General features: G+C 44.6%; 1 protein-coding gene and 1 long non-coding RNA gene across 2 annotated transcripts; one reads left to right on the top strand and one right to left on the bottom strand.

The window, feature by feature from the left end:
* Positions 1-879: 879 nt before the first annotated feature.
* LOC127339106 (uncharacterized) lies at positions 880-3,298 on the top strand. The gene is made up of 2 exons (XR_011750705.1): positions 880-1,562; positions 2,734-3,298. It is a non-coding gene; the product is annotated as an uncharacterized lncRNA (long non-coding RNA).
* A 12,559-nt stretch (positions 3,299-15,857) lies between these two features.
* On the bottom strand, positions 15,858-18,577 carry LOC127327382 (probable polygalacturonase At1g80170). Its single transcript, XM_051354151.2, has 9 exons — positions 18,292-18,577; positions 18,061-18,192; positions 17,793-17,963; positions 17,662-17,688; positions 17,346-17,553; positions 16,919-17,000; positions 16,709-16,817; positions 16,493-16,609; positions 15,858-16,389 (listed from the first exon to the last, which is right to left on the bottom strand). Exons 1-9 carry the CDS (start codon positions 18,448-18,450, stop codon positions 16,153-16,155), a joined length of 1,242 nt encoding a protein of 413 aa, XP_051210111.1. The 5' UTR covers positions 18,451-18,577; the 3' UTR covers positions 15,858-16,152.
* Positions 18,578-23,311: the final 4,734 nt, after the last annotated feature.

The following is a 23,311-nucleotide window of genomic DNA, read 5'->3' as shown; positions in this document are numbered from 1 at the left end:
AATGCAATAAGAAAAACACCCATGCAGGACATCATCAATATCAAGATCACTCATATGTAACAAAGAGATTTTTCTTGATAACTCTTCACACCACAAAAATAAAGTAACTTCATCATGTTGATTAGGAGTAATTTCATCATTACAATACAAATTTGCAGCACTCATGGGGTGCGAATTATCATTGGAGGAGCATTGAAAATGAAAATGACCCACTTTATGACAAAGTTCACAAATAAAAGGATAGCTGGCACAAATTTTTTTACCAAGATCATCTAGAGCCCTAGACCACTTTCTAGTTTTTTCATTCATATGGTGGATACAATATTCATCTTCGATTTGATTAATTCCACAGGGTCTATGCATTCCACAGAAATTAACATGCTTATAAGAAATAGTATTTTCAGAAGTTTGGGCATGTTTCTTGCAATCATTAACAACAATTTCATTTTCCATGCAAGTGTCTTTAAAAGGTTCATGATACATGCACTACTAGGAAAAGGCCTAGCCGTAAGAATGGTATCAGTGGCGCACACCTATTTTGGTGCGCCACTACTAGTTAGCAGTGGCGCACCAAAAAGTGGTGCTCCACTGATAGAAAAATAGCAGTGGCGCACTGCTTTTGGAGTGCGCCACGACTAAAGGCCGGCCAGATCCCACCCCTCACCCAGACTTAGCAGTCGCGCACCCCGTAGTGGTGCGCCACTACTATATGAGCTAGCAATGGCGCACCACTAAGAGGTGCGCCACTGTGCTGCAAATAGCTATGGCGCATTAGATGATGTGCGTCACCGCGCCGCACGCTTCCGTCACCACGTGCCGACACGCTCGCCCACCACGCACACGCGCCTCGCCCACCAGGCCACAACTCCCAACCGATCGCACCCAACTCACCCAGCTCACCCACCAGTTTCTTCTTCTCCCCAAACGCACGAACAAACCACCAATCCTTCCAAACCCTAACCAGATCGAACCCCGCCGTCGCGGCGGCCGTGCTCGCCGCCGGCACGCACGTGCATCCCTGGCCGGCACTACGCGTCACGCACGCCGCCGCCAGGACGCACGCACGCCCACTTCCTCCCGTCGGTGGCCGCCAGATCCGCCGGATCCGCCGCCGCCGACAGGAGCGCCTTCAGCGTGCCGGTGGAGGACGGACGACGGCGCGGTCGCTTTGGCACCTGATCTTCACCACGCCGGCCTCCTCGCCTTCTTCCCCTACGACCTCGTCAAGGACGCGCGCCGCGCCGCCGCGGTCCGCGCCGACAACGGCCGGGTCTACTTCATCTAGGAGATCCTGCGCTTGCTCCACTACGCCGACGCGCACGTCGGCCTGCCCGTGCGGGACGTGGTCATCGCACACGCTCAAGGCCGGCGTCGAGGTTGGTGGGCAGATCTCGCGGGGCTCCGTCAACCTGGCCTGCCGGTGTCCGGTGCTTCTGCCAAGTCACGGATGCTGCCGACGCCAAGCTCCCCGAGCCAGTGGCCGCAAGATCCGCACCAATGCCTGGCCTCTATCCCGATCTTCTCCTACACAAGGCCAGGCGACGCGCGCGCAGCAACCTGGGGTGAGACTTATCGCTCCCTCCTCCTGATATGTGCCACAATTGCTTCTATATTACCATCAAGGACATAGCAAGATTAATATCTTGGATAGAATGGAACCCTGCCTGCGTATTTTATTTGTATACCGTATACAATCTCTCGGTTTCATAGCTCACCTGGTCATTAACTATAAGTTAATTACTTATCAAGGTACTATCTTTTTTTAATCTAAGCTAGGATTTGATATTGCAAATGAAGTGAGATCACATAGGCAAGGACCTTCTGTAGTTTAATAATGCTTGAAAAAGTTTGGTCACATTCATAGCCTCCTACATCTGATTGCTGCTATAATGGTAAGTGCTTGGCTGTCTTAAATCTTTGTTCGCGAAGTGTCTAGCTGTGTTTCTTAGCAACACCCCTGATCAAGTACCCTTTCTCTGAGGTTTTCTCCTTCTTAATTAATCCAACATACATATATTTTGATCCTATTTGAAGATGACTACAAACTGAAATTAATTGATTATCCTGAATCAGTATAAGTTATCAGGACCAAGTTACATCTCCGCCTCACCATCGAAATACCTATATCTGCAGACTATTATTCCCATGCATTCCACTCTCTATCACCTTAATACTAATAACCTCAGTAAGTTATTTTTAGATACATGCAATGCACAAATATAAACTATGTTGGCAAAAAAAGGAATGCATGGGATGCACCTAATTAGTACTCTTTCTCAACAGTTAACTCTAACTCACTGTGCCCTAAGTTGTAGTTAGCAGTAGCATTTTCTGTGTTGTTGCAATAACATTTATTTATCCAAAATATCATTTGTTAGCAGCTAGTACTACTCATGCGTGTTTTATTTCTTGGTGAACTGCTTTTTTTACTTATATTCAATAATTAGCAACATGATCTCTCCATTTCTAGCTCTGAATGATTTTGCAAACAAGCATCGAGTTAAGGAATCTGTAGAGATCACAGTTTCTGTCATTAAATTTGAACGGTATTGACATTCTAAAATTTTGCCACTTGCTTTGTAATCAGTTGTGGATGGCACAATAAAGGCATAATAATGCTTTTCTTTTGCATACCCAAGTCAATAATCGAGAACAACTACCAGCTATATACATGGTCTGTTAAGAACCAGTTTATACATAGCTACCTCAATGAATTTGTCACTGATCATGCAGGCTTGAAGACTTGATCATGCAGTGGAGCTGGTTGCCGTGGCCTGGCGCGTGGTCGCGCCGGCTCCGACGATGAGAAGATCGGCGACCGACGAGCTCGTGCATAGGCGCCCGGCGACCTCGTGCAAGGGCGCAGCGGAGCGAGACGGACCGTAGCGATGCGGACTCGTGCAAGGGCGCAGCGGAGCGAGGCGGACCGTAGCGAGGCAGACTCGTGCAAGGGCGCAGCAGAGCGAGGCGGACTCGTGCAAGGGCGCATCGGAGCAAGGTGGACCGCGGCCAGATCCCTAGCGAAATCGCGGATCGCAGCCGGATCGAGCGCACGATGTGAATACAATTGCAGCCGTGAACTATTTTTTTGTAAGCATTGTAATATATTATAAATATTTCTCTTCTAATATAATAGCAGCAGGCAGCAGGCCTGCTTTTTTTTGTTTTACCAAATAAATAGCAGTGGCGCACCATCCACACAATGCGCTATTGCTAATGAATATATAGTGGCGCACTCGATGGACACAATGCGCCATTGCTAAGGAATATATAGTGGCGCACTGGATAGACTTTCTAATGGCGCACGTGCATGAGATAGCAATGGCGCACTAGAAAGCTAGTAGTGGCGCACATCTGGTGCGCCATTGCTAACCAACTTAGTAGTGGCGCACCATGTGGTGCGCCACTGCTAAGACTTAGCAGTGGCGTGATAGCAGTGGCGCACCACTGGTGCGCCACTGATAGCTAAAAGTGGTGCGCCACTAATAAGGCTTTTCCTAGTAGTGATGTACCAATTTTCTTTAGGAACATTAATATGAGAAGCAAAGGCTTTATAGCAATCGACCATAATTTGAGGATCAAGACCATATTTAGCACTAAGCTCTTGAAAATCAACAGTTTCAATGAAAGACTTAATGCATTCATATTCATAGTTTATACCTGGTTCTTTACCTTTGTCGTTCTCCCAATCTTCAGCATTCTCCTGAATCCGGTTAAGAAGGTCCCATTTAAACTCTTCTTTATTGCGCGTGAATGATCCAGAACAAGCAGTATCCAGCAATGTTTTATCTTGAAAAGAAAGTCTTGCATAGAAATTATCAATGATGATATTACCAGGAAGCTCATGAATGGGGCATTTGAGCATTAAAGACTTCAATCTCTCCCATGCTTGGGCAATACTCTCTCCATCATGAGGCCAGAAATTATATATGCGGTTTCGGTCTTTGTGAATTTCACTTGGAGGATAGAATTTAGAATAAAATAGAGGCACAATATCCTTCCAATCAAGAGAATGCCCATCCTTCAGCAGTTTATACCAATGCACCGCTTTACCAGACAACGACATAGAGAATAATTTCTTCCTAACTTCATCCATAGAAATACCTGCACATTTGAATAACCCGCATAATTCATGTAGAAACAGTAAATGATCTCCAGGATGAACAGTTCCATCCCCTTCATAGCGGTTATCTATAACTCGTTCAATAATTTTTATGGGTATCTTGAAAGGAATACTTTCAGTACGTGGATTTAAAATATCAAAAGCATCATTAGAGTTATCGCATATGGGAGATAAAGTATTATCAGAGCAAATTTTCTCCCCCAAAGATGGGAAGCTAAAAAGATCATGAAAACTAGCTTCCCCAAGCTTAGACTTTTCCATAGCATTAGCAGTAATTGCGTTCATACTAATAACATTGCTACTAGCATGCAAATAAGGTTCCATAGGTTTTTTAATTTTCGCATCAAACAATTCTAACTCAGGAAAAAGATTAAAAAGCTCACCAAATTTGTTGTTGTTTTCCATTATGCCTAACTAGTGAAAATAAAAACAAGAAACAAAAAGATATAATTGCAGAATCTAAAGGAGATAGCTTCGAGCACTCACACACCGGCAACAGTGCTAGGAAATAGCTTAGTAGTCGGAGGATGTGAATACATTTTACCTTACCTCCCGGGCAACGGCGCCAGAAAATAGCTTGATGTCTACGCACGCTTCTATTCCTGTAGACAGTTGATACGTCTCAAACGTATCTATAATTTCTTATGTTCCATGCTAGTTTTATGACAATACCTACATGTTTTGTTCACACTTTATATAGTTTTGATGCATTTTCCGGAACTAACCTATTAACGAGATGCCGAAGTGCCAGTTCCTGTTTTCTGCTGTTTTTGATTTCAGAAATCCTAGTAAGGAAATATTCTCGGAATCAGACGAAATCAACGCCCAGCATCTTAGAATTCCACGAAGCTTCCAGAACACCCGAGAGCCACCAGTGGAGAGCCACAGGGGGGCCACAAGCCAGGGCGGTGTGGCCTGGACCCTGGGCGCGCCAGCCTATGGGGGGGCCACCCCCTGGCTCCTCCGACTCCGCCTCTTCGCGTATAAGAAGGTCCCTGACCTAAATCTTCGATACGGAAAAGCCACGGTACGAGAAACCTTCCAGAGCCGCCGCCCATCGCGAAGCCAAGATCTGGGGGACAGGAGTCTCTGTTCTGGCACGCCGCCGGGACGGGGAAGTGCCCCCGGAAGGCTTCTCCATCGACACCACCGCCATCTTCATCAACGCTGCTGTCTCCCATGAGGAGGGAGTAGTTCTCCCTCGAGGCTAAGGGCTGTACCGGTAGCTATATGGTTAATCTCTCTCCCATGTACTTCAATACAATGATCTCATGAGCTGCCTTACATGATTGAGATTCATATGATGAGCTTGTAATCTAGATGTCGTTATGCTATTCAAGTGGATTTTACTTATGTGATCTCCGGAGACTCCTTGTCCCACGTGTGTAAAGGTGACAGTGTGTGCACCGTGTGGGTCTCTTAGGCTATATTTCACAGAATACTTATTCACTGAGTTATGATTTGAGTTGGATGTCTCTATGAAATTGTGGTGTATTAGTACCTCCTATGAATGCTCAAAGTGACAGCGTGGGGTGTTCATTAGTACTTTGGAATACATCTTTAAGGTTTGCCTACATGATGAATTAGAGTTCGTTATCTTGCCAGAGAGTAATTCGGAATAGCATAGTGAAGTGCTTATTTATATTCCATTATGATTGCAATGTTGAGAGTGTCCACTAGTGAAAGTATGATCCCTAGGCCTCGTTTCCAAATACTGCAATCATCGCTTGTTTACTATTTTACTGCATCTTTACTTCCTGCAATACTACTACCATCAACTGCACGCCAGCAAGCACTTTTTTGGCGCCGTTACTACTGCTCATATTCATTCATACCACTTGTATTTCACTATCTCTTCGCCGAACTAGTGCACCTATACATCTGACAAGTGCATTAGGTGTGTTGGGGACACAAGAGACTTCTTGTATCGTGATTGCAGGGTTGCTTGAGAGGAATATCTTTGACCTCTTCCTCCCTGAGTTCGATAAACCTTGGGTGATCCACTTAAGGGAAATTTGCTGCTGTTCTACAAACCTCTGCTCTTGGAGGCCCAACACTGTCTACAAGAATAGTAGCACCCGTAGACATCAAGCACTTTTCTGGCGCCGTTGCCGGGGAGGAAAGGTAAAAGGCACTCATACTCCGGTCCCAGGTAACTAAGTACTTTTCTGTTGCCGTTGTGTGTGTGCTCGAAGCTATTTCCTTTAGATCCTGCAATTGCATCTTTTTGTTTCTTGTTAAACACTAGTAAGGCATAATGGAAAACATCTGTGAGCTTTTTATACTATTTCCTGAGTCAAGACATGAATGGTTTAATGCGAAAATTAAAAAACCTATGGAACCTTATTTTCATGCTATTAGTAATATTAGTATGAACGCTTTGAACACCATTGTTGATAATGATATAGAAAATTCTAAGCTTGGGGAGGTCAGTTTTGATGAAAATGATCTCTTTAGCCCTCCGGGTATTGAGGAGAAAGTTTATGTTGATTATGATATGCCTCCTATTTATGATGATTATAATGATAGTGGTCTTTTGGTGCCGCCTACTATGGAGAGTAAATTTGATTATGATTATACTATGCCTCCTACACTTGATGAGAATAATAATGATAGCTACTTTGTTGAATTTGCTCCCACTACAACTAATAAAATTGATTATGCTTATGTGGAGAGTAATGATACTTTTATGCATGTGAATAAGAATGCTTTATGTGATACTTATATTGTTGAGTTTGTTCATGATGCCTCTGAAAGTTATTATGAGAGAGGAAAATATGGTTGTAGAAATTTTCATGTTACTAAAACACCTCTCTATATGCTGAAATTTTTGAAGTTACACTGGTTTTATCTTCATATGCTTGTTACTTTGCTCTTCATGAACTTGTTTATTTACAAGATTCCTATGCATAGGAAGCATGTTAGACTTAAATGTGTTTTGAATTTGCTTCTTGATGCTCTCTTTTGCTTCAACTCTTATTTCTTGGGAGTGCATCATTGAAATTGCTGAGCCCATCTTAATGGCTATAAAGAAAGAACTTCTTGGGAGATAACCCATGTGTTTATTTTAGTACAGTACTTTTGTTTTATATTTTAGTCTTGGAAGTTGTTACTACTGTAGTAACCTCTCCTTATATTTATTTTACTGCATTGTTGTGCCAAGTAAAGTCTTTGATAGTAGGGTTGATACTAGATTTGGATTACTGCGCAGAAACAGATTTCTGTCTGTCACGAATTTGGGCAGGGTTCTCTGTAGGTAACTCAGAAAAATCTGCCAATTTACGTGCGTGATCCTCAGATATGTACGCAACTTTCATTCAATTTGAGTATTTTCATCTCAGCAAGTCCAGTGCCTCTAACAAATTCGTCTTTACGGACTGTTCTGCTTTGACAGATTCTGCCTTTTATTTCGCATTGCCTCTTTTGCTGTGTTGGATGGATTTCTTTGTTCCATTGACTTCCAGTAGCTTTGGGCAATGTCCAGAAGTGTTAAGAATGATTGTGTTACCTCTGAACATGTGAATTTTTGATTATGCACTAACCCTCTAATGAGTTTGTTTCGAGTTTGGTGTGGAGGAAGTTTTCAAGGGTCAAGAGAGGAGGATGATATACTATGATCAAGAAGAGTGAAAAGTCTAAGCTTGTGGATGCACCCGTGGTTCATCCCTGCATATTTCAAGAAGACTCAAGCATCTAAGCTTGGGGATGCCCAAGGCATCCCCTTCTTCATCGACAATTTATCAGGTTTCTTCTCTTGAAACTATATTTTTATTCGGTCACATCTTATGTACTTTACTTGGAGCGTCTGTGTGCTTTTATTTTCGTTTTGTTATGTTTCATTCTCTGAATAAATTCATGCTTGTGTGGGAGAGAGACACGCTCCGCTTTTTCATATGAACACTGGTGTTCTTAGTTCTATCTTTAATGTTCATGGCGGAGTTGAAAACCGCTTCGTTAATTGCTATTTGGTTGGAAACAGGAAATGCTGCATGTGGTAATTGGTATAATGTCTTGAATAATTTGATACTTGGCAATTGTTGTGCTCATATAGATCATGTTTAAGCTCTTGCATCATGTACTTTGCACCTATTAATGAAGAACTACATAGAGCTTGTTAAAATTTGGTTTGCATGATTGGTCTCTAGAGTCTAGATATTTACTGGTTAAGGTGTTTGAACAACAAGGAAGACGATGTAAAGTCTTATAATGCTTACAATATGTTCATATGTGAGTCTTGCTGCACCGTTTTATACTTGAGTTTGCTTCAAACAACCTTGATAGCCTAGCCTTGTACTGAGAGGGAATGCTTCTCGTGCATCCAAAACCTTGAGCCAAAACCTTAGCCATTTGTGTCCACCATATCTACCTACTATGTGGTATTTCCTGCCATTCCAAGTAAATACTTCATGTGCTACCTTTAAACAATTCAAAATGCTTCTCAATTTGTGTCAATGTTTTATAGCTCATGAGGAAGTATGTGGTGTTTTATCTTTCGATCTTGTCATTTACTTTTGACAGACTTTCACAATGGACTAGTGGCATATCCGCTTATCCAATAATTTTGCAAAAAGAGCTGGCAATGGGGTTCCCAGCCCTGATTAATTAACTTTCATTAATAATTCTCTTCACATGTTTTGCTCTGATTCATCAGTAAGCAACTTAATTTTGCAAATAGACACTCCTTCATGGTATGTGATTGTTGGAAGGCACCCGAGGATTCGGTTAGCCATGGCTTGTGTAAGCAAAAGATTGGGAGGAGTGTCATCCATCAATAATGAAACTAAAATACATGTGTAAACAAAAGAGAAGAGGGATGATCTACCTTGCTGGTAGAGATAACGTCCTTCATGGGAGCCGCTCTTGAAAGTCTGGTTGATGAGGTAGTTAGAGTACCCATTACCATTCGTTGACAACAACAAACACCTCTCAAAACTTTACTTTTATGCTCTCTATATGATTTCAAAACTTAAAAAGCTCTAGCACATGATTTAATCCCTGCTTCCCTCTGCGAAGGGCCTTTCTTTTACTTTATGTTGAGTCAGTTTACCTATTCTTTCTATCCTAGAAGCAAACACTTGTGTAAACTGTGTGCATTGATTCTTACATGTTTATCTATTGCACTTGTTATATTGCTTTATGTTGACAACTATCCATGAGATATACATGTTACAAGTTGAAAGCAATTGCTGAAACTTAATCATCCTTTGTGTTGCTTCAATGCCTTTTACTTTGAATTTATTGCTTTATGAGTTAACTCTTATGCAAGACTTATTGATGCTTGTCTTGAAAGTACTATTCATGAAAAGACTTTGCTATATGATTCAGTTGTTTAATCATCATCTTTACCATTGCTTTGAATCGCTGCATTCATCTCATATGCTTTACAATAATGTTGATCAAGATCATGTTGGTAGCATGTCACTTAAGAAATTATTCTTGTTATCGTTTACCTACTCGAGGGCGAGTAGGAACTAAGCTTGGGGATGCTTGATACGTCTCAAACGTATCTATAATTTCTTATGTTCCATGCTAGTTTTATGACAATACCTACATGTTTTGTTCACACTTTATATAGTTTTGATGCATTTTCTGGAACTAACCTATTAACGAGATGCCGAAGTGCCAGTTCCTGTTTTCTGTTGTTTTTGGTTTCAGAAATCCTAGTAAGGAAATATTCTCGGAATCGGACGAAATCAACGCCCAGCATCTTAGAATTCCACGAAGCTTCCAGAACACCCGAGAGCCACCAGAGGAGAGCCACAGGGGGGCCACACGCCAGGGCGGCGCGGCCTGGACCCTGGGCGCGCCAGCCTATCTGGGGGCCACCCCCTGGCTCCTCCGACTCCGCCTCTTCGCGTATAAGAAGGTCCCTGACCTAAATCTTCGATACGGAAAAGCCACGGTACGAGAAACCTTCCAGAGCCGCCGCCATCGCGAAGCCAAGATCTGGGGGACAGGAGTCTCTGTTCCGGCACACCGCCGGGACGGGGAAGTGCCCCCGAAAGGCTTCTCCATCGACACCACCGCCATCTTCATCAACGCTGCTGTCTCCCATGAGGAGGGAGTAGTTCTCCCTCGAGGCTAAGGGCTGTACCGGTAGCTATGTGGTTAATCTCTCTCCCATGTACTTCAATACAATGATCTCATGAGCTGCCTTACATGATTGAGATTCATATGATGAGCTTGTAATCTAGATGTCGTTATGCTATTCAAGTGGATTTTACTTATGTGATCTCCGGAGACTCCTTGTCCCACGTGTGTAAAGGTGACAGTGTGTGCACCGTGTGGGTCTCTTAGGCTATATTTCACAGAATACTTATTCACTGAGTTATGATTTGAGTTGGATGTCTCTATGAAATTGTGGTGTGTTAGTACCTCCTATGAATGCTCAAAGTGACAGCGTGGGGTGTTCATTAGTACTTTGGAATACATCTTTAAGGTTTGCCTACATGATGAATTAGAGTTCGTTATCTTGCCAGAGAGTAATTCGGAATAGCATAGTGAAGTGTTTATTTATATTCCATTATGATTGCAATGTTGAGAGTGTCCACTAGTGAAAGTATGATCCCTAGGCCTCGTTTCCAAGTACTGCAATCATCGCTTGTTTACTGTTTTACTGCATCTTTACTTCCTGCAATACTACTACCATCAACTGCACGCCAGCAAGCACTTTTCTGGCGCCGTTACTACTGCTCATATTCATTCATACCACTTGTATTTCACTATCTCTTCGCCGAACTAGTGCACCTATACATCTGACAAGTGCATTAGGTGTGTTTGGGACACAAGAGACTTCTTGTATCGTGATTGCAGGGTTGCTTGAGAGGAATATCTTTGACCTCTTCCTCCCTGAGTTCGATAAACCTTGGGTGATCCACTTAAGGGAAACTTGCTGCTGTTCTACAACTCCCTGCTCTTGGAGGCCCAACACTGTTGATGTCTACGGGTGCTTCTATTCTTGTAGACAGACAGCGTTGGGCCTCCAAGAGCAGAGGTTTATAGAACAGCAGCAAGTTTCCCTTAAGTGGATCACCAAGGTTTATCGAACTCAGTGAGGAAGAGGTCAAAGATATCCCTCTCAAGCAACCCTGCAATCACGATACAAGAAGTCTCTTGTGTCCCCAACACACCTAATACACTTGTCAGATGTATAGGTGCACTAGTTCGGCGAAGAGATAGTGAAATACAAGTAATATGGATGAATATGAGTGGTAATATCAATCTGAAATAAAGATGGCAGCGAGTAAACATGCAACAGAACAGTAAATAAACAGAGGTTCAGTGCTTGGAAACAAGGCCTAGGGATCATACTTTCACTAGTGGACACTCTCAACATTGATCACATAACTGAATAAACAAATACTACTTTCTCTACACTCTCTTGTTGGATGACAAACACCATTCATTGTGTAGGGCTACAAGAGCACCTCAATGCCGGAGTTAACAAGCGCCACAACATTCGGTGTTCATATTTAAGTAACCTTTAGAGCATAATAGATCATTGCAATTTAGACCGAGAACTAACATAGCATACACACCGTCACCAATAGCTATGAAAGGGGGAATAGATCACATCAATACTATCATAGTAATAGTTAACTCCATAATCTACAAGAGATTACAATCATAACCTACGCCAAGTACTACATGATGCACACACTGTCGACATTACATCATGAACGAGAAATAGACTACTTTAATAACATCACTAGAGTAGCACATAGATTAATAGTGATACAAAGCTCATCATATGGATCTCAATTATGCAAGGAAATTCATGAGATCATTGTATTGGGGTACATGAGAGAGAGATTAACCACATAGCTACCGGTAGAGCCCTCAGCCCCGGGGGAGAACTACTCCCTCCTCATCATGGGAGACAGCGATGGCGATGGAGATGGCGGTGGTGTCGATGGAGATGACTCCGGGGGCAATTCCCCGTCCCGGCAGGGTGCCGGAACAGAGACTTCTGTCCCCCGAAACGGAGTTTCGCGATGGCGGCGGCGTCCCTGGAGTCTTTCTGGAGTTTCGTCAATCGGTATCGCGTTTTTAGGTCGAAAGGGCTTATATAGGCGAAGAGGCGGCGCAGGAGGGGCACCAGGGCGCCCTTCCCATAGGTCGGCGCGGCCAGGGGCCTGCCCGCGCGGCCCTGTGGTGTGGGGGCCCTGGGCCTCCTCTCCGTCTCCCCTTCGGTGTTCTGGTCCGTCTCGGTGAATTAAGATGTTTGGTCTTTGTTTCGTCGAATTCCGAGAATATTGCCCGAACAGCCTTTCTGGAACCAAAAACAGCAGAAAACAGGAACTGGCACTTCGGCATCTTGTTAATAGGTTAGTTTCGGAAAATGCATAAAATCATTATAAAGTGTGAGCAAAACATGTAGGTATTGTCATAAAACAAGCATGGAACATCAGAAATTATAGATACGTTGGAGACGTATCAATTGGTCCTTGTCGGATTCCGACGATTCGGACCTCGACGAGGTGCTCAACGACGACGAGACGGAGATGATGCTGCTCCTGTTCGTCATGAAGCACATGGAGGACCGCGCCAAGCTGCTGGATCAGCGGAAAGGATCCGTGATGGGGCGTATGTGCATTCCGCGGAACCGCGCACTCGGCCACGAATAACTGATGCAAGATTATTTTGCCGAGGTACCGACCTATCCTCCCCGCCTCTTCCGTAGAAGGTACCGAATGCGTAGGACTTTGTTCGAGAGAATAGTCAGAGATTGCGAGGCTAATTGCGATTATTTCAAGCAAAGAAGAAATGCTGCCCAAGTCATGGGATTTAGCCCATATCAGAAAATATCTGCCGCAATGAGGGTGATTGCATACGGTATACCGGCAGATTATACCGATGAGTACCTTCGCATTGGTGTACAAACAACCACGGATTGAGTGTGTATGTTTGCCAAGATGGTGATCAAGTTGTATGGAGAGACGTATCTTCGAGCTCCAAATGAGGAAGATACAAAAAGGCTCATGGAGATCAGTGAAAAGAGGGGGTGGCCGGGGATGCTTGGTAGTTTGGATTGCATGCATTGGACATGGAAAAATTGTCCAAAAGCATGGCATGGAATGTATTGTGGCAAAATCCGTGATGCTACCATTGTTCTTGAAGCTGTGGCCTCTCAAGACTTATGGATTTGGCATGCTTTTTTTGGGCCGCCGGGGACACTCAACGACATCAACATCTTGAATAGATCCCCTTTGTTTGCAAGACTAGTTAAGGGTGAAGCACCAACTTGTAACTACAAAGTTATGAATAATGAGTACACCATGGGGTACTATCTCACAGATGGTATTTACCCTAACTATGCAACTCTTGTCAAATCCATATAAGAGAAAAAGGACAAGGCTTTGACAAGAAAGGAAGCTTGCTTCACCAAAAATCAAGAGGCTTGCCGCAAGGATATTGAGAGAGCTTTTGGTGTCTTGCAAGCAAAGTTTGCAATTGTCCGGGGTCCTGCAAGGTTTTGGGACAAGGAAACTCTTGTTGATATCATGACATGTTGTGTGATTCTTCACAACATGATCATTGAAGATGAAAGAGGTTTGAACTTGCCATGTTTCTATGACAATGTTGGCACCCGAGTGTAGCCCGAGAGGAACCCTGATAGGATTGAAGCTTTTCTTGCAGCTCATCGAGGAATTGAAAATGCCGAGACTCATCACCAGCTCACCCAAGATCTGATTGATCACCACTGGCAGTTGCATGGCCAATGAGTTATTACATTCATTTCCTATTGTTGTATGTGTGAAACATTCATTTCCTATTGTTGTATGTGTGAAACATTTGTGATTTGTTTAATTCTTCCATTAGAACATTTGTTGACATTTCCGAAAAACATTATTGTAATAATTATGACGATTATTGTGTGATGTAAAACATTTATTTTATGTGTTGTGTTGGTTCTAATATCCAATTTGTCAAAAAACCCTGTTTTGAGGGGTTGAAAACTCGTCCGAGCTAGCAGACCCCATATCCCCACCCCGTAAAACAGAACCCTCTACTCGCGTTTTAAGGGGCGAAAAAATACGGGGCTGTTAGACATGCTCTTAGGAACTTTACTACTCAACATGGGTGGCAATTTAATCTTAGGATTGCTTCTCCTCCGACTTAGGCATCGACACAGTTTCACAGTTGATTACATGTATATGGATTGAGACTTCGAAAAGTGCTGGCTCCCGAGCTTCAGCTCTCGCCATTTAATTTTTTTTTATATTAGTTATCAAAATATATGAAAAATAATTATGTATATTGTCAGTGATACATCTCACAATCATGGAAAATCTCAATCCAAAATTCTTTTTTACTTTGTGCTAGTAAAAAATAACAAAATCTGACATGTTTTTGTTGATTTGAAAATGACTATTCAGATCTGCACTTTTGTCTTTTTTGTGTAGATTAAAATATAATGTATTTCAAATTTATATTTTACACGTTTGTGGGATACATTATTGGCTATAATGGAGATTTTTTTCTGAATTTTCTGAAACCCAAAAATATGATTTTTTTTATTTATTTAAAAAACAAGATCACTGGTGCCCATGTGCATCAGATTTCTGTCATGTGTAATGTTTAATTAACCTTTTAAGTAAGAAAGCACTCTTTATAAAAAATGATGGTTGATTTTATATAGTCTACTTTGGTTATTTTGAAACACACGGTCATAAAAAGAACGGTGATGCTACACTTACGGACATATTTTCTTACGGATTGGTTTATGGACTGAGGTGGCAATCAGCCATGGGTTGGCATCCGCATTCTTAGGAACAATCACAGCAGTGAACGTGGCCACGGTGCATCCGTAAGCAAATTTCGTAGGAGCAGTGCGTAGGTATAGGTCGATAATGCTACACATACGAGAAATTCCTACGGGAAAAACCTACGGGATGACGTGTGCGTTGCATGTGGAAGCCACGCTGCGCGTAAGAACCGCTGGAATAATAGAGAAGCGTGGGCCAGAAAATTATATACGGAAGAAGAAGAAGTCGTCGTTCATGGATTCATCACAGAACCAATGGAGAGATCTCCTTGGTGAAGGCAGGTGACCATGCTTGCGAGCAACTTGTCGAACTCGTCTGCGTCTTATCGTTCGACGCTGCAGCGCTGCAAACTGGGTGGAACTGGCGGCCGGAGCTGGCCTTCGGCGTTGGTGACGACGTGCTTGTAGCGCTCCATATCAGGGCTCAGGCTGCCGGCTTACGGCGGGTTGCACAGGTCGGCGGTGCAAGCGGCGAGGTCCTCGTGACTCCTTGAGCGGTTAGGTGTCCCGTCGCGGCGAGATCAGGTACGTATCGGGTGTTGGCTCGAGACGGCGATCTCTTCAGAGATGCGTCGGCAGGATCTTTCGAGGGGCTGACATCCGGCGCCTTGAGCTTTTCCTCGCCGGAAGCAGTGCCGCCAAATACATGCTAGAGGAAACGAGAGCTGTCGTTATTTTTTCCGCAAATCATGGTCCATTTTTCTTTCCCGGACTCTTTCTCCTAATTCAACGCCCAACGTTGCTTCCACATGAACGCACACGTCAGCCCGTAAGTTTTCTCCCGTAGAAATTTCCCGTAGGTATAGGATTATTGTAAAAAAAAGCCATCATTTTAAAATCCACCTAAACTTTGGTTAGCTTGGTTACTACTGAAACCAAACCAAAATCCTTAAAACGATGCAACGAAAGTGTTAATCTTGGTCTCTGCTGTATGTATTTTTTTTGTTACCAAGACTAGCGGAAACCTGGCCAATCATCACAGTAGTTTTTTCCGAAATGGAGGATTTCGCTCATCTTCTGCATCAAAATGATGCATACAACTTTTAATATCAATCCTCAAACTAGTACTGTTATGTATCTACATACTTACATGAGCCGTTGGGCTTGACTCTCGAGTGTTGGGATATGTGTGTGGCTGGTTGTTGTCCAGAGTTCATCAAAACAATCATGAACATTCAGTCCAGAGTTCATCAAAACAATCATGAACGCAGAAGCACTTACAAATCTGTATACAAACAGTCTCGACATCATTCCACAGTTATCAAGAGTCGTGCCTCGCGAGGCAGGACGCCGGGACAATGGTGCCGACTGCCTTGCCGAACGCCTTGTAGCATGACGCCGACGCCGCGCCCCCGCCTTCCAGCGTCAGGTTGACGTTCTTCAGCTCCAGCTCCCGGCACGGCGCGGTGTCACTGCACGCGATTTTGATCGCCTGCGCCGTCGCCGACGTGCCCCTGACGTCGACGAACTCGACCTTGCGCACCTCCACGGCCTCCGTCTGCACGAGGCACGCACGCACACAGGTTCAGTTCAGGCTTCAGTTCTCTGCATGCATCAGACGATTCAGGGACAAAGAAACAGCTATCGCAAGTACGGAGTACCTGGTTTGCGCATGGTGTTGGCTGGTCGCAGTAGTACTGGTCGATGATGATGGGGTTGGACACGTTCTTCATCACGATGCTCTCGAACCTCAGGTCGTGAGCAAAGCCCATGCCTCCCTGAAAGAACAACATATATAGGTTTGTTGCACAGACTGTAAACTGTATAATTGGACTAAACTTTCAGATTGTTCTTGTCAGAGTGGGGATCGAAATTACCTGCCAGCTCTTGATCCGGACGCCGTTTGTTGTGTTGGTGAGCAAGCAGGTGTCCACCCTCACGTTCTCGACCCTATCGGTGGTCCGATTCTTGCCTAGGCTTCCAATGCTGACCAACACATGATCACTGTTGTTAGGACATCCTTAATTCCGAGTAGCTGAGCTTTTCAGTGAAGAGTGAAGAGCAGCTGAGCTTTTCAGTTGTACTACCTGATGCCATGGCCGGGCCCACACGAGATGTCTCTTACACGGATGTCAGAGCAGTTGCCGACCATTGACACGCAATCGTCACCTGATAAAAGGCAACAACAATCTAAGTCGATCGTGTTTGGAAAGAATCGTCTGAATTTGACTACTACTAGTAGAACTTTTCAGCAAGATAACAGTCTAAAAATCGGCAGCAATGTAAGACCAAACTACATACACGTTCACATCATATCGCGGTCATGGCATCTTTGATGCGCAGGCTGCTACGTGTTTTGTCAGATTCTACATTGGGTCAACCATTTGACTGATTTGATCTTATCTTACAGAAGAAAATACAAAGCCATCTGAACCAGATCATGAATGCATATACTGTTTAGACGTCACAATCTGAAGTACACAGGCCAGGCCGCCGGGGCAGAGTGAGACGCACCTACGGAGATGAGGTTATCCATGATCTCGACGCGAGAGGTGTCGTTGAGGTGGATGCCGTCGGTGTTGGGGCTGTCCGCCGGCGCCACCACCCGGAGGAAGTTGGCCTTCACGTCGGTGCACCGCGTGAAGGACAGGTGGAAGTGCTGCCCGTTCTGCAGCGTCAACCCCTGCACGCTCACCCCTCGGCACTCCTCGAAGTGCACCACCTGAAAACATCCACAGGAACGCCGTCAATCCTCGCCGCCGGCAGCACACGACTCGAGTTGATCTTGGCGACGCCGGTTAACAATAGAGATGAGATCGGTTGGACTCACCCTGGGAGGAGCCACCGTATTGCAGGGCTGCGAGAATGCGGAACACATGCGTCATGGTTGGGAGTTTCAGACTTCAGAGCTGAGACAGGTGAGGTGTTTGTTGGTTGACTGGTGCACATCGCACTACGTACCTTGGTCTTCTTGCGCTTGCAGGAGCGCGCCCACCACTCCTGCCCGGCGCCGTCGATGGTGCCACCGCCGCTCACGGACAGGTTATCCACGCCGTAGACGTACAGCCACTTCATCCAGTCCCTCCCCGCCCACTCGTCGGGGCTCGACGGCGCCACGATCGTCCCGGCAATCTACCCAGCACCATCACCATGAACAAACGTAGTACTCTGGACTCTGGACGCATGCGGGAAAAGAAGAAAGAAAAGAAGACGGCGAAATTGTACGTACCAGCAGCTTGAGCTTCTTCTTGCAGGGCCCGGTGAGCTGCAGCGGCCAGATCCGGTAGACCTTGGCGGCGGACACGGCGAGGACGGCCTGCTCCTCCGAGCCGCACGCCGCGGTCCACGCGTCCAGGAATGCCTGACGACCGACCGAAACAAAACAGAGCAGCGCGCCGAGTCGTCAGGAACTCAACGCCGAGAACAGCCTGATGACTAGCGGATATACTGTATCTGGTACCTGGGTGTCGTTGGCGACGCCGTCGCCGACGGCGCCGAAGTCGTCGAGGGTGAGCAGCACGCGGGCCTCGGCGGCGGCGCCGGAGAAGTACAAGACCGCCGCGGCGAGCGCCACGAACCCACGCAGCACGGACCCCGGTGTCCTCGCCCGGGCAGCCATTCCCGAGCCAAATAAATTACTATCTAACTAGCTCGCCGCACGCACCGCAGCACCGGCAGCGAGCGGCGGCGGCATAAAGAAGAGGAAGACTCCACGGGAAGCGGCGAGAGGGGGCCGGCCGGGGGGAGCGAATTGCTTGCACGACACCTAGCATAGCATGTGCCGCTCTTGTACCTGGCATGCTTTGCCCCCGGGAGGAAGGCACGAAGCAAGTCAATGTCTTCCGTGATTTTTGTCGGCCGATAACGCGAGATTTCTGCATGTGGTAACGGGTAATTTTAGCTGCCTCTGTGGAATTCTGGATTGGGCAACAGAGAGTTATGCTTTTGATTGATTGATATCCATGTCGTGATTAGAATGCACTGTGTTGATTTATTTAGGTTGGCAAGTTATTCATCAGATGGAAAGGTACTTTCCCATGCGCGGGTATAGGATCCCGGCAGCGAGGCATCAGGCATGCAATAGTTCTCGCGTCAGTAGTGGTTCTTCTGAAACGTCCGATTTGTGCCGGTGTTTATGCTCGAGCCGCCTGAGGTGATTCAGGCAAAAAAAATCCCACCAATTTTTTACTAGACACCAAAATAATTAGCTTTTGGTTATACACATGGACTGAAATAAATTCTAGAATAGATTTCATTTAAAAAAAATATTTAGGTGAACTTCAAGTGAACATTAGGTCGTTTGGCCGGAATGGAAACTGGAAACACTGAAAAACAATGAATTTTAGTCTGTGGATTCCGAGCCCAAAATTCAAAACCACGGCGTAAAGAAGATTGTACAAAATAAGCAAGGACATATAACATGACTCATCGTTAGCATACTATGTAGTATGTATAACGTTGTTTCAAGGTAGAGATGAGATTTTCAGTCTATTACACCCAAGTAATTGCGACTTAACAAATTTTTTTTTTGATAGAGGGAATATATTAATATCAAAACGATACCAATTACACCCAGCCTCTGCAACAACGCATCACCCTAATGACACTACGGATGCAAACAGCCAAAAAAAGTAAAAGAAAACTAAGAAAACAAAAGTTCCACTACAGTATCTCGGGCCTAACAATAGCAATACATCCACCGCCAAGACAACACCTGAAGTACATACTCTCCAAAAACGACGCCTCCAAGAAGAGAATAGTGCGCTAACACCATCGTCGTCCGATCAAAGATCTTAGGTTTTCACCCTGAAGATAGTCCCCGCTCTCAAAACAATGCCTCCAACAAGGTCATTACCAGGCACAACCAGTTAAGGCCAGACATTGGGTTTTCACCCTGAAAGGTAGAACTCTGAACTTCACCTGTGTTGTCGCCCCCACTTTCATACCGCTGTTGTGAAGCCCGGAACACCAAGCAAATCCCTCAGCGCGGAGATTTGAACCTCCCTTAGCTAGTCCTCCCCTCCGGCCTTCATGAACTTCCCTTCTTCCGACTTTCATCATGGATTCATAGTCACTTGATGTCAACACAGAAAAAGAGCTTCGCGCCGCTCCCTCCAGAACCAATTGGTCGGAATAAAAGCATGGGTGCGCACGACCGAATACCACCGATCCAGCAAACTCTAGGCAAAAAGCACTGTTACATTCACCGGCGGAGCCTTCCGGAACTCAACACTCCGGCTAAATCACGAGTCGAGGCCTCCAGTAGGTCTTCCTCTTCACGCAAGAGAGACCCTAGGACCACCACCTTTATTCAGGTCGGACCCCCACGTCGGCGACCGTCCCGGGCTAGCCATGCCAACCCTCCACCGACGAATCCGTCGCCGGCTTCCAAGCATCTCCATCTCGCTGCCGGAACGCGGTGATAGATTGATAGATCCACCACCACCAACAGCAGTCCAACCCTCTCTGGCGAAGAAGAGGGCCACCTCCACCATCATACCCCGAGGCTGCTGCCCCGGGCGACCTCGTGTCGCTGGTGAAACCCGAGATCGCCTCCACTCACCGGCAAGAGGCGGGGAGGAGGGAGGCCGCAGCGCTGGCCGCCGCCGCCCATCCCACGCGCCGGCCGCCAGGGGAGCCGACGGGAGAAGGGGCGCAGCGCAGGCCACCGCCGCCCGACTCATCCGCGCGCCCGCCATGCATCGAGGAGGGGGATCCGGCCGCCGTCACCAGGCGTCGACGAGGAGGAGCCCCCGCCGCCGCCACGCCCCAAAATTTCTATGTTGGTAGAGCACGGTATCTTTGGTTTTACATAGTATGCAGCTATTCAACTGGTTGCACATCAATGCATCTTTGGTTTTACAAGTAGGCAACCTTCAACTGATAATCAGCTGGACAATTTATCCTGCAGGTCCATCAAGATCCGCTATGTTATTAGTATACTCCTACAAAACCAAAACAGAAGGCCCATCAAGGATTTGTGACACTATCCTTGATGTCAAAATGACTATATGATGATGTTGTGTTCACTCTAAGGAGACACATCATGGGCGGCGGCGTGCTGTCGACACGGTCTAGAGGTTGATTTTTATCTTTTTAGTGTTTTGTACGGTTTGTTGTTTCTTTTAATGCCAAAGTTCTATTCGCAAAAAAAAAAATAGGAAAGGGTGAGGATGAGAGATGGAAAACAAAGGGATGTTCCAATCGAAAAGATTAATGGGATTGAGATTTTTCTAGGACGATGGCAAGGATTAATCTGTTATAACTCTACCATGGATGAGCAAAACTCACAAAGAGGAGCCAACACATAGGTAGGAGTAGGACAAGATTAACGTGAGTGGTACCATTTATAAAATAGTACTCCCTTCGTGATAAAATGTAAGGTGTCTATTTGAGGTTAAATATTTCCAACTTTGACCAAATTTTTTTTTTAAAATTACTTCTACAATATCTAATGAATACCACAAATTATATTTTAGCGTAAATATATTGATATTGATTCAGTATTGTAAATGTTCATATTTTTATGTATAAACTTGATCAAACTTAAAAAGCGTTGACTTTTGACTAATCCTTATGCGCCTTATATTTTGGGACGGAGGGGGTAGATATTAGTAGAACATCGCCGACAATTACAAGTAACAACATCATTGGCAGCTAGAGTTTATTAAACTAGATAACTTTATTATTTAACTATTCAACTATCACAAAGACATTCACTTTTAGCATCCAAAAAATCTCACATATACGGAAAAGTGCATGATTATTTTAGACTAAACATCATTTCTTTTATATCTAACATTGTGATCTCCAAATGATGATTTTATCTACACACGATGAGTTTTGTTTTCACAACTAGGAAATTTAGTCGCCCAACTAGCATGCAAGTCCAAAATCAACTTGTTTTCTTATTTTATTTCTTTGTGTTCCTCAACTTAGGAATATGAAATCTTCCAAATAAAAAACCTAAGTAGCTCCAAATAAACAAATAAGTGAAAAAACAAACTTCTTTTTTGTGTGGGTAAAAAGTGATGAGATTCGCAGCTAAGAAAACAAATAATTTCTTACGAGATGCGAATAAAACCAAGATCTAATCTAGGAAGATCTTACAAGATCCAATATAATAAGATGCAAACAACGAGAAAGAGATCAAGATTTACATACCCTTGTAGATAGCTAAGCGGAACCGTATATAAGTATATAACTGAAGGAGATATGCCCTAGAGGCAATAATAAAGTGGTTATTATTTATATCTTTATGTTTATGATAAATGTTTATATATCATGCTATAATTGTATTAACCGAAACATTAGTACATGTGTGATATGTAGACAACAAGAAGTCCCTAGTATGCCTCTTAAACTAGCTTGTTGATTAATGGATGATTAGTTTCATAATCATGAACATTGGATGTTATTAATAACAAGGTTATATCATTATATGAATGATGTAATGGACACACCCAATTAAGCGTAGCATAAGATCTCGTCATTAAGTTATTTGCTATAAGCTTTCGATACATAGTTACCTAGTCCTTATGACCATGAGATCATGTAAATCACTTATACCGGAAAGGTACTTTGATTACACCAAACACCACTGCGTAAATGGGTGGCTATAAAGGTGGGATTAAGTATCCGGAAAGTATGAGTTGAGGCATATGGATCAACAGTGGGATTTGTCCATCCCGATGACGGATAGATATACTCTGGGCCCTCTCGGTGGAATGTCGTCTAATGTCTTGCAAGCATATGAATGAGTTCATAAGAGACCACATACCACAGTACGAGTAAAGAGTACTTGTCAGGAGACGAGGTTGAACAAGGTATAGAGTGATACCAAAGATCAAACCTCGGACAAGTAAAATATCGCGTGACAAAGGGAATTGGTATTGTATGTGAATGGTTCATTCGATCACTAAAGTCATCGTTGAATATGTGGGAGCCATTATGGATCTCCAGATCCCGCTATTGGTTATTGGTCGGAGTGAGTACTCAACCATGTCCGCATAGTTCACGAACCGTAGGGTGACACACTTAAAGTTGGATGTTGAAATGGTAGAACTTGAATATGGAATGGAGTTCGAATATTTGTTCGGAGTCCCGGATGAGATCCCGGACATCACGAGGAGTTCCGGAATGGTCCGGAGAATAAGATTCATATATAGGATGTCATTTTATGTGAATTAAAATGTCGCGGAAGGTTCTATGGAAGGTTCTAGAAGGTTCTAGAAAAGTCCGGAAGAAACCACCAAGGAAGGTGGAGTCCACATGGGACTCCACCTCCATGGCCGGCCAACCCTAGTGGGGGAGGAGTCCCAAGTGGACTCCCCCTTAGGGGGCCGGCCACCCCCCCCATATGGGAGGTGGAACTCCCACCTCAAGTGGGAGTCCTAGCTTGGCTAGGTTTCCCCTCCATATGGAAGGTTTTTGGTTCGGGTCTTATTCGAAGACTTGGATACCAACACTTGGGGTTCCAC

The sequence above is a fragment of the Lolium perenne genome, chromosome 1 (genome assembly GCF_019359855.2).
Source record: "Lolium perenne isolate Kyuss_39 chromosome 1, Kyuss_2.0, whole genome shotgun sequence".
In the NCBI taxonomy this organism is placed as follows: Eukaryota; Viridiplantae; Streptophyta; class Magnoliopsida; order Poales; family Poaceae; genus Lolium; species Lolium perenne.
The sequence above is the reverse complement of the archived record's forward strand: the minus strand, read 5'-3'. Positions and strand labels throughout refer to the sequence as shown.

Bases quoted from the DNA above. Each gene is read 5' to 3' on its own strand.
- LOC127327382 (XM_051354151.2), bottom strand. From the start codon at position 18,450: ATGGCTGCCCGGGCGAGGACACCGGGGTCCGTGCTGCGTGGGTTCGTG. The intron at 16,818-16,918 runs GTAGTACAACTG...TGTGTTGGTCAG, and splicing joins GGGCCCGGCCATGGCATCAG to CATTGGAAGCCTAGGCAAGA. The intron at 16,390-16,492 runs GTACTCCGTACT...TGCCTCGTGCAG, and splicing joins CAACACCATGCGCAAACCAG to ACGGAGGCCGTGGAGGTGCG.